This window comes from Morone saxatilis, unplaced genomic scaffold (assembly GCF_004916995.1).
Source record: "Morone saxatilis isolate NCDOM2014 unplaced genomic scaffold, NCSU_SB_2.0 Contig0, whole genome shotgun sequence".
Taxonomy (NCBI): domain Eukaryota; kingdom Metazoa; phylum Chordata; class Actinopteri; family Moronidae; genus Morone; species Morone saxatilis.
Genome location: NW_023339650.1, coordinates 14,317,244 through 14,328,339, shown reverse-complemented (window position 1 = coordinate 14,328,339; position 11,096 = coordinate 14,317,244). Strand labels below are relative to the sequence as shown.

Below are 11,096 nucleotides of genomic sequence, written 5' to 3'. Positions count from 1 at the left end.
AATTCTACATTAATCTGCATCGACTCGTGCAAACAGACGGCAACAAGTGAGGAGGTGCTGGTGTCAGGGAAAGGAAGACAAGACAAAAGTGCGTTAAGCTGTATGAATATGAGAGTAAGAGGGGAGAAAGTCCGAACAATATTTAGAGGCTAAATTGTTGCCAGAGGGAGTAGATTTAATTCTGGGTCAGAGAGCAAAACTGCCATTGAATGAAGAGAGATGAAAGAGAGAGAGAGAGAGAATTTCATTTTCACTGAGCATCTTTAACTCTGTCATGGTGCTCGTCTCTTAGCAAAGAGGTGCCATGACAACAGCTACCAGCCGGGCTGGGAGACGCACCCCTGAGAGGGAGATGGAGGGATGGAGGGAGGGAAGAGAGGAAAGAGAGTAGAGGAAGGAAAGTGAGATTAAATAGGAAGGCAGAATTGATGAAACAGAAAAGAGGGGAGAGTGGAGGAGGCACCTAGAGTAGATGAAGACAAGGTCAATTACTTGAAGTTTCCCTCTGCTACTCCCTTTTTATTTATTTATTTTTAGTTTTTTCTGGAGTTTTCAGTGACCTGCCAGTCAGTGGAGAGCCCCGTCCTCTCTTCCAGAGAATCAGTACATTCATCCTAATGCTTCTATAAGCTCACCCTCGGGAGCCGGCCACAAAGATCTGCTCGGCGATTGGGCGCACGCTGAGGCTCAGCAGGGCGGGGTTAAACCTGCTGGGATGTTTCATATTCATACTCAGCGTGAATACATAATCAGTCCATCAGGTCACTGTTCTGTCAGGAGGAAGAGATTCTGACTTTGCCGGATAATTCTTATGTGATCTTGACTTGTTTTTTTTTTCGCCACGTGAAAGGAGCCTAAAAAAAACAAAACGATGAAAACTTCGTCATCGTCTTCTTCCACTTGAGGTGTGGTCGGATCCTGCTGACAGATGCTGGATTCAGTCAGAGCTGGCGATCTGGGCTCGCAGGTTTGCAGGGCAGACGATGACCTATGGCTGAGCGCGACGTGCCCTCTGGCCATCACCCCTGATCCCGCTCAGACCTGCCCACGCAACAGGCGGTGGGGCTGATTTCTGCAGAGGAGGGGGCTCCTCTCGCCACGTTACCGGCCTGCTCTCGCTGCCATGATCAAACAAAACAAGAATAAAAATGTCTCCTGGGTAAGTGAGGTGTGTTGGTGGAGTTTTCTCCTCTTTTCTTGAACTACTTCCTTCTTCACGTGTGGCTTTTACTATATATGCTGTGGTCTTTTCCAAACAACTGGAAGCCATGTAACATTTCACTATTGATAAGATTTTCTGGTTTAACAGATTATGTAGAGACTATTACAATATATTCCCATTTGTTTTTGATGCTCCTGTGCCCAGTGGCTATTCCAAAGAGAGGCTTAGAGATTTAGGTATTATATAACTACAAGCTACTACATGCCCACTTTATGAAATCTGGTTATCAGTCAACTCTGCCTGTGTTAGAAGAAATGTGACTGATGTTGATTATATGAATTATAGACAACTCAAGGCTGAATCTCCAAGAAAATGCATAGCTGTTTGATTATAATCATAACAATAACAGGAGGTAAACTGATATTTTTGTAATGTTGTTGCAGGTTTTTTCAACGTGTCTGAGTTTGATATCTGATTCTTTGCCAGTGCAGACGGATCAGGAGAGATTAGAGTGAGAGTGGCTTTGCGAGGATGAAATCAGCTACTTGGGGAAAGAGGGGGGTGGGGCAGGGAGGAGAGGATGTGATGGAGTTGTGGTTTACTACAGAATCTACTTTCTGTCTGTCTGTGGACGTTCTTTGACTCTGCAGTCGCATGACCCCCAGCCAGTCAGCTGAGCCTCTGTTATGTAATCTATTAACTTGAGTTACTGTACGTCAGGTGCAAGTGACACTGTCATGGTGTGATGAACCTGAGGCTAAATCCTCCTCCATATACACCATATGTTGTGCTCTCCTAAACAGGCATTCATGTTTGACACGACGATAACTTTGCATTTTTGTCCGGTATATTGTACATGTGCACGTGTGCATAAATAGAGATGTACTTATGTGTTTTCCTCCGGAGGGAAACACTGCTCCACTTTTGCTCAACCCACCCATATGGCGCATATGTCACACTGCTGCTCTCTGCAGCCCAGCTCTGTGTCCTCATAATGAACCTGATCATTCCTGCACACATAGAGCTGGAAAGTTGAGTTCTTCAGTTCCTGCTAAAATAATGTCACAGTGCTGCCTCTCAGACTTTATCTCATTAATGTAGCTTGCTGACTAAGTACTTCATTTTTTTCACACAGTAGTTTTTTTGGTCTTTGTGGGATGTTCAAGGTAAACCTTTACCAGGAAAAGTTGATGTTAAACAAAGTGTTAGCCTGTGATGTTGTTGTGGTGTGTCAAGGCCCTGGATGAGTAAGAATTTGTTAGTAGAGATTTACCAGCTGAGGGCTTCAAATGTAACACAGTTTACCTTTTTTTAAATAAAAAATGGAGCATAAATGTGTTCACCAAATGACAGTTTACTCATGATGAGAGTTTTTATGTGTTATGTTGACCTGCGGGTGGCGTTATAGAAGAGATTGTGTCCAAAATGGAAAAGAGGTTAATCCTCTGGGGAGCCCGAATGTGAGTTTCATTGCAATTTGCATTGAATTTTAAAATATTTCTTGTGTGCAAATGGAAATTTGGCTTGATGATGGTGCTAGTGGCAAGGTCAGGGGGTCATCAGAACATTGTCACTGGTAGAGTTCGGCCCACTGCATTGTTCTCATGCCAGGCTCCGCAAACTTATGTGTCGATGATTGACATGTTGGTCCTTCGTACCCCGACCCAGCCTCTTCCAACACTTCCAAAAACACTTGCAAAATATTTTTAAAGAGGAGAAGCATTGTGCTCTACAATGGAGATATGCATTGTAACAAAAGGAATGTCAACAAAGGCTCCAATGGCAGCCTTCACGCATTGCTATGGATTTGTTCACAGCCTCCACTACAATATAGTTGTTATTATTATTACAGTGTCGGAGAGCAATGAAAACTCCCTCAAGGAGGAGAGTGCTACTCGTAGTATGTGCGCTTTGCTGCGAACAGATTGGGTTAACTAAATCCTTAGGAATCATCCTACCGGGACATTGAATATCCATGCCAGATATCATGATAATGTGGATGGACAGTTACACCAAACCTGTGTTTACAGTTGCAGAAAATGCAGATTTATGCAATGCAGTTGCATCGCCTCTGCAGTGCACTTATCCCAGGTATCTATTTGCCTATCCAATAAGCCTAATGACTTTGAGGGCCACATTCATAATCACAGGGGTGGGCAGTGCCAGTCGGATTAGGACTCCAGATGGTGCTGTTACTGCCTGACTGTCTGTCTGGACGTACAGCTGCGAGAGGTCACATGTTTTACTACAGCGGTCAGCTCTGCCACTGCAGCCCAGCGGCTCAGCATCACATAGACTCATCAGTAGCACTAACGCTAACTGTCACAGCACCAAGAAAACTGTTGACAAGAGTGTTTCCGGAGTTTTAAGGTATGTTTGCGTATGTGACGTGTGTTTCCGTCCGCTTTTTATAACACCATGTAGTAGAGTTGACCGTGCAACAGATGTCACACTATCAAATTAAAGCTTAATGCCCGGCCAGCTGAAGAAAAACACTTCAGAGCTAACCATGACACCGCTGAGCTTAAACACTCAACTGTGTGTGTGTGTGTGTGTGTGTGTGTGTGTTCGCTCTTGCACCAGTCAGCGTGTGTGTGTGATCTGCCCGAGAGACTCTTCACTCCACATGAGGCATGACACTTGCTGTTGGAAGAGCTCTTCAGGATGACCACATCTCATTTCCCCTCTTCTACATATCACTCTGGCAGTGACACCGGCTGTATTTAAGAGCAGTTTGCCAGGTAGCACAGCAGTCAGTGTTATCCCATTTTTGACTGAGGCAGAGAGGTTGGGTTTCTTTTTTTCTTTTTTTTTATGTCAGGCGTCAGCTGCTTGCACCCCTGGGTCATGGTACTCTGAACAAAAACCAGGGGATTTGCATAATTCATTACAGTCGCTGTGGAACGGAGAGGCGACACAGGTGTCCCAGGCATTGTGGGAGAACGAGCATGTCTAAGAAGCCAAAGGTAAAAAAACAACAACACTGTTCTTGTTTTTGTGTAAATCAGCAGCTTACTTCTCTGTCCAGGGCTTGTACTATTAGTTGTAGCGCTGGCTTGTTTTCTGAGTGCTTTTGTCCGTGTTTGTGGAGTCTTCTGCTGTGTGCAGTTCTGTTTGTGACGACATCAAGAGTGTCACAGTCGATAACCTGTCTGTGAGGTCTGTTTACATAGGCCTATACTGTCCGAAACACATCTAGTATAAGTAGAGCTTAGTTTTTAATCGTGGATTCATTTTAGTCCTGTAGAGAGGCATCGATGCTCGCAGGGCTTTTCTGTAGGTGAAAGACAATCTGCAGGGTCATCTTTCTCTTTCCATGTGTGGATAACTCCAACAGGTCTAGTCTAGACTTGGTGCATGCGGCTAAATCCTATCTTTAAAAAACTGGTTTAGATAACTTGGAGCAGGATGATATAATCTTTTCCATTTTACACAATGTAGGTCAGTGTTTCCGAACCTATTCGCCCGTGATCCTTTGAAATTAAGCAATGTCTGCTTGTGAATTGTTCAACGAAATGTATTTTTTTGCTTTTACTTGTTTTATTTCAAACATTTTTAAAGGTACACTGAAGTTTTATTACATTTACATTCAGTGTCACTATGTATTTGTTAATCCCCGACAAATGCTTTCAGTGCCTTTCCTTATCATAAAATACAGTTTTTTAATATTTTTAATCGTGCACTGTTTACAACCATGTTTAGTAGCCAGCATGTTTATTATTTACTGCCTTTGTTGGTGCATTACCACATTTATTAATGTGTAACTGCCAGCAACTGAGAAACAGGTAGCAGGAATATGTATTGTGTGCATGTGTGTCCTCATGTGGATGCGTGATAACCTGAATGAGGATCCACTTGTAAAAACATTGCTCCACAGTGCCATTAGGGGGTCAAAAATTCCACAGGGAACCTTTAAGAGGTCAGATAATCCAGTAATTCACAAGAGAAAAAGCAGAGATTAGAGGAAAGTGCAAAAATAAAGCCCCGGGTATGCAACCACTGCCGTTGAGCATAGTCTCCTTTTCATATTACCTTCATACTGCGACATCCTCCAAGGTATAAAGAACAGTTTCCGACCATGTTTCAGTCGGTCGATTCTTCTACTCTAAATCCTGGATTGGTTCAAAGGCCGAAGCAGATTTAAATCTCCTTACTGAGAGAAGCAATCATTACAAAGTGAGTCAGGGGATCAAGTGGACACAAGCAATCACCCCTGTGGGTGTTATTGTGCACAGCGTGGATTGTTCCCTCCCTCCTGTAGAGATGTACAGTACACAGAGGAGCGTGTGACGTCACGGCAGATGATTGTCTCCCGCTGAAACTGCTCAAACAGTCGGACTGTGTTTAAATTAGGAGCCCATCAGCAACGTCAGATCATAAGAGCAGCACACAAAAGTGGCTTTGTTCGTCCAAAAGTGCACAACAAACACACAATATACTGTATGTAGTCTGTGTTACTACAAGTTGTACGGGTCATGATTTGTTCAGAAGCTTGGGTCTAATAAAGGAACTTTTAGTGTATTAATCTGACTGCAACATATAGTAGATGATGGGTAGGTCTTAAAAATCTGGAAAACTTTAGGGAAAGTGTTTTTAGGAAATTCAGGCTAACCTGCTAACTTGTTATTGTTTAGTAATTCATTTAGTGTGAATGATGGTGCATAATTAGCAGCTCATTTGAGCTTCCTTCCCATTTTTATCTTTTCTATTACTGGAAGCATTTCCTGAGCTGTGAACATTGTAAGAGGGACTTCCTTTACTGTAAACTGCAGTGATCAAAGGAAGCAAGAAACAACATTTTTTGGGTCTGTGGGGACAAAACGTTTGGGTCTAAATGGGCTCTGACTGATTCCTATTTAAAAATCTTTTTTTGTTGACAATAGAAAAAATTATGATCCTTAGGGAGAAGTCTGTTAAAGTAGACTACTATACAGTTTATATGAAAAGACCAACAATTAATTGATCTTATTGTGTGTAGTCAAAAGTTAGCAGCTGTTCCAGTCCTTATACGCTATGCTAACTGGCTTCTGGCTGTAGCTTCACATTTAAGGTAAAACATAAGAGACAGAGATTAAGAAACACATCTTAAGTGACAAAACAAGTATTTTTGTGAGTTTCTGTGGACAAACGTCTGTGTGTGCACGCATAACTCAAACCCTAATCACTAAATTATTAGATATCAGGCTTACCATTTAACTAATTAAAAATGACCGGGCCCTAGTTTTCTTCCAGAACGACTCATGTGTATGCTGATGTGTGTGTCTGTGTCTCTTGATCTACTCTTACGTCCATCATATCTGCGTGTCACCAGAGGGCCGGGGGGATGGGGGTGGGAGTCACTGTATCCTGTGAGTGTGAAAGTGTGTTTGCATACAGTGTGCGAGTGTTTCGCCCTCTGCCTGCGTTTGCCTGACCCGCGCGTAGCTGTATCGGTCACAACGGTCCCAATTTGCCGGCTGAACAGTTTTTCCTATGACTCCATGTGGGACAGCCGATGTGTTGATGTGTTCAGCGGGCGTGAAGTCACTCAGCACCACACACTGCGCTGCGGCCGCCAAACGCTGTACACTGTTCTACATGTCAGCACTTCAGAAGTCATCAAGTCCTCGCTTCCACTCGCTGTACAGCAACTCTGAGATGATCTTCATTCCCTTGGGCATGCTTGACAAATTTCCTTTGTCTCCACTGACTAAACACATCTTGGGAAGGGTAAGCTTTACGCAACTCAAACTTTCCAGCTTCAACTGGCAATATGCTGTTCTGATACCACATTAATAGGCCGAGGCATCAGACTACTCCGCTATCACAACCGAGTGCAGAGATTTTAGCCCTATTTATATGATGTGTGAGCAGGTTCACTGCTATTCTCAGGTTTAGCACACATGCTGGCGGGATGCCCTTTGGTGAAGTGGAGGAAACAGCAGTCAAACTCTCGAGCCTCTCAAAAAGGCAGCAGGAAACAGAACAGCTGGGGCCTCTAGTTCTCTTTCCTCTGTCTCTATCTCTATTTCTTACTCCCTCTGTCTGTCAGTGTCTCTCCCTCGTTTTCCCTCTTTTCCTTTCTCTCATCGTCTGTAATTAGAGATGGTCCCGGGGCTCAAATGGCCTGGCATGTGTTGTAGCTAGGTAACCTCAGTCAGATGCTGGCTGCTGGCCCTGGGGGTTTCATTAGATGTGAATCACAGTCACATCGGGCCCAGCATGGATTCTCCAGTCTGATCTGGATATTATGCATCAGGATCAGTGTAGTCCTGCTTTAAATTTCATGCTTTACATTTATTATATCATTAGAGTTGGATGTGGTATTGGTATTAAAGACTTTTTTAATACTTTGTCAAAAAATAAACTTCTATAACACATCTTTCTTTAAAGGACTGATATTTTGAGAAAATGCCCTTATTGGCTTTATTGACGAAAGTTAGATGAGAAGATCGATACCGCTTTCATGTCTGTGCTGTAAATATACATCCAGCAGCTGGTTAGCTTAGCTTAGCCTAAAGAATGGAAAATGGGAAAATAAAAAAACAAAAACCACCTACCAGCACCTCTAAAGCTCATTAATAACATTATATCTCGGGTTTAAATTGTACAAAAACAGAAGTTGCCATACTATAAGGAAGTTTATACTTCTGGTTTTAAAATTGTTTGGAAAATTCTTGTTTTTACGCTTCAGTTTTTGTATGGATATTATTATACAATATATGCATATTGGTGAGGCCTTAAACTGGAAAAACTCTTATGAGGTGCCATTGAGAAATTCCATAAAACTTGGCAAACCTTCATTGACTATGTATAGGATAGGAGACTATAATATAGAATATAATAAAGAGGCTATTATGTGAGATGTCACTCACCATGTAAAGCAGCCCTGTACCTGGGTTAATGTTAACATATACTATATATGTACCGTACAGTTGCAGGTATCTCAATAAGTGAATAAGCCCCTTTCTGTAATATCAAATTACTCCTTTAATTTTGTCGTAATATAAAACAGCTGGAAAAAGACTTTTCTTGAATAAAATTCAGTCTAAACTTATAAAAATTATGATTTATGTGAAAATATCTTAGAAAAAGTAAACAAGACTAAGAAACTAACCAAGCATTCAACGCTAACTCTCCGCATTTAACAATTGTTACTATTCGATGCTGCAGACACAGCTGTGGGTTCATAAAAAGTATTAGTTTTACAATCCAAGCATTCACCTGACATGTAGTGTGATTTAAAGTATGTGAGAGCAGATCATGTTTTGTCTTCAGAAGTTTTTATCGTAAAGGCTAAGTTACAGGATCAACTAAATACTTGCTAATTAGATTATCCAACATTTTGGACAACAATAAATAGGCCTACAGTGAAAAGGAAATTTCTGGAGGGAATTTCTTCTTCCAGGGAAATTGAAAGATTTATTCACCAGCACTTGAAGTCCTCATGGACAGTTTAATTCGTGTAATAGCTTTCTTGGCAAGGCGAAACGCGTTTGGTGGGGCCTTTCTGACAGATCTTCAATGATCTAATTGTGGTATATTTCAGCCTATTAGTGATCTTTTTAAGTTTACTAAAATCCATAACATCACTCGTGTGAACCACGGCCTGTTGTAATAGCACATTTGACAGAAAACAAAAACACAGTTGATGTTGTTGGATGTTGTTTCTGTCATTGGCAAGATGCTCCCGGTCAGAATCAATCAGTTATCCTCAGTATCTGTCATTGTTTTGTCTTGTGTTATGATGTCTCCAGTGTTATGATCTTGTACTGATGTAAAACAGATTAACTCGTGATCCTGAGTGCTTTAACACTGACAACTGTGTTTGGCAGAGTGGAGGGGTTTTGTTTTGGACTGTTTACTTTAATCGTTAGTAGTGGACACAGTGTTGGATACCTGCGTCCACTCCTGATATGGATGTAGACGGAAGGTAGAAGGCTCTGGTGGGGTGAGACAGTGTCCTGTAACGAAAGTACTATATTGCAGACTGAATCTGACTCTGCATTCTTCCTGAATGATGTGGAAGGATTAATTAAAAAAGGAGGGTTGAAAACAGTCAGTAGGTGATTAAAACAAAATGAAGCAGCAACAATTTAGACATTTTTTAAGCAAAAATGACAAAAACAAATCACTGGTTAAGCTGTTGAATCTAAATATTTGAAGGTTTTCTAAGTCGTCTATGATATACTATATGTCCAGGTTCTGGGAACTTGTGACTTCTTTCTCACATTTTATAGACCAAACATTCAATTGATCAATCACGTAAATAATCAGCAGGTAATCTATAATGAAAGTAGTCATTTTAGACAAGAAATCAAGCAACACTGCTTTGAAGAGACAACAGTCCCAAGGTTTTCATGTAGTCCAGCTTTAAACAATCTATTTAGGATCGAGCTGGCCAACAATAAACTGATCCTGTACTGTCTGTGTAGCGAAGGCTGTTAATATATACTCCTCTGTGCCTGATTGTTGTCCAAAATCTATTAAAAACACATCAATTGCCTTGGTTTTGTAGTGGGATAAATTTTCTAATAACAAAAATCTAGAATATTACCATCCTTATCGTTTAAACAGCATATAGACATCAAGATATTTCTGTTATGCATGAATAATCAGGGATTCTTACAGTTTTATCTCAACTTTACTGTAACTTCAGCTTAATGCATTGATTGAACAGCTGTATGAGAGAACTGTTGATGTGAGGTGGACTGAAAACATCATATTTAGTTGGGTACTGCAATATTTGCACTGTTGTGCACATCAATTGTGAGTCCTATATATCACAGATCTAATGTCCTGAAGTATTTTGGTAGGTAGGTCATGAAGGTTATAATGTTTTGTTGAAACTGTTTCAGAGAGGTGTTGATAAAAGGTTTTACTGCAGGACTGTTGTATTTGACAAAATGTAGGAGCAGCAGGATCAGAATTTAGTCTACATTTAGTCGCTTCATACTGAACAAGGTGACTCTTTTACTTACTACATAATGAAAGGAAACAACTGTTTGTCAATGTCATGGGGATGTTGTATTGATCCCCCCTCGTGGTCCAATTACTGTATGCTGGTTTTGTAAGCTATCCTTGTTGGCCTTTGTGTGCCTGTCAGTGCGAATGCCTGCTGACGTCATTGTGTGCATGTATACTGATCGATAAGCCAAAGGCAATGCCGGCACTCATTTCCCAGCGCTGGCAGAACTAGAAGACATTGATCTGTCAAATCCCATTCTGAGAGCCCATTCAGAGAGAGCTGATAATTGCTGTCAGCAGTGAATAATGCTATTATATCATTACATTATAGTAATTACACAAAATAAAGAAACTAATCTGGGCTATAGCTTTATTTGCTTTAGTTAATTTGACATATTGTATGCAGTACATGCTTTTAGGCTTTTAGCTAAAACCCATTACACACATTAAACACAGCTAAAACTTTACTGTGGGTGCCCTCAGCATAAAAAACCCTGGCAGGGACACAGGATCAATAAACATACAGTGATTTTGAAGCATTATTTTAATTAAGTGGACAAATAAAATCAACATTCAAAATGTTGCCTGATCATTATCATAAGTCACTGCTTTAATTTTCTGGCAGTATGTTGCAGACTTCACATGCAAAAGTCATTTTTAGTGAGCATTCAGACACACCAGATCACACGTCCCGATCAACTGTCATCACACTCAGCATGTGGAGGTTTTTACCTCCAGGGCTGAACTTAATTAGAGTCTGCTTTTCACCTTCATTTACCTTGACCTCGTACTGCAACTGTAGGGTTCAGAGACTACCAACTCTGATATAAAACTGATATTATTCAGGAGAACAATCTGCAGATTAATCGCCGATGAAAATAAATGTTAGTTGCAGCTCTAATGTATTTATCAGAACTGGAAACTACGGTTAATATGTAAGAAATAGTTTTTTTGTGAGTACATTTATTTGCTTTCTTGCTGAGAGATT

General features: G+C 41.0%; 2 protein-coding genes across 2 annotated transcripts in view; both read right to left on the bottom strand.

The window, feature by feature from the left end:
* LOC118324548 (nuclear factor 7, ovary-like) overlaps positions 1–724 on the bottom strand; it is a gene marked incomplete at its 3' end in the record, with an annotated part of 8,484 nt that extends 7,760 nt beyond the window's left edge. The window contains 1 exon segment of the mRNA XM_035656963.1: positions 636–724. Coding sequence (XP_035512856.1) covers positions 636–724 — 89 coding nt within the window.
* Positions 725–1,019: 295 nt separating this feature from the next.
* cacnb2a (calcium channel, voltage-dependent, beta 2a) overlaps positions 1,020–11,096 on the bottom strand; it is a gene marked incomplete at its 5' end in the record, with an annotated part of 41,605 nt that continues 31,528 nt past the window's right edge. The window contains 1 exon segment of the mRNA XM_035656951.1: positions 1,020–1,118. Within this exon segment, the coding sequence (XP_035512844.1) occupies positions 1,020–1,118 (99 nt within the window).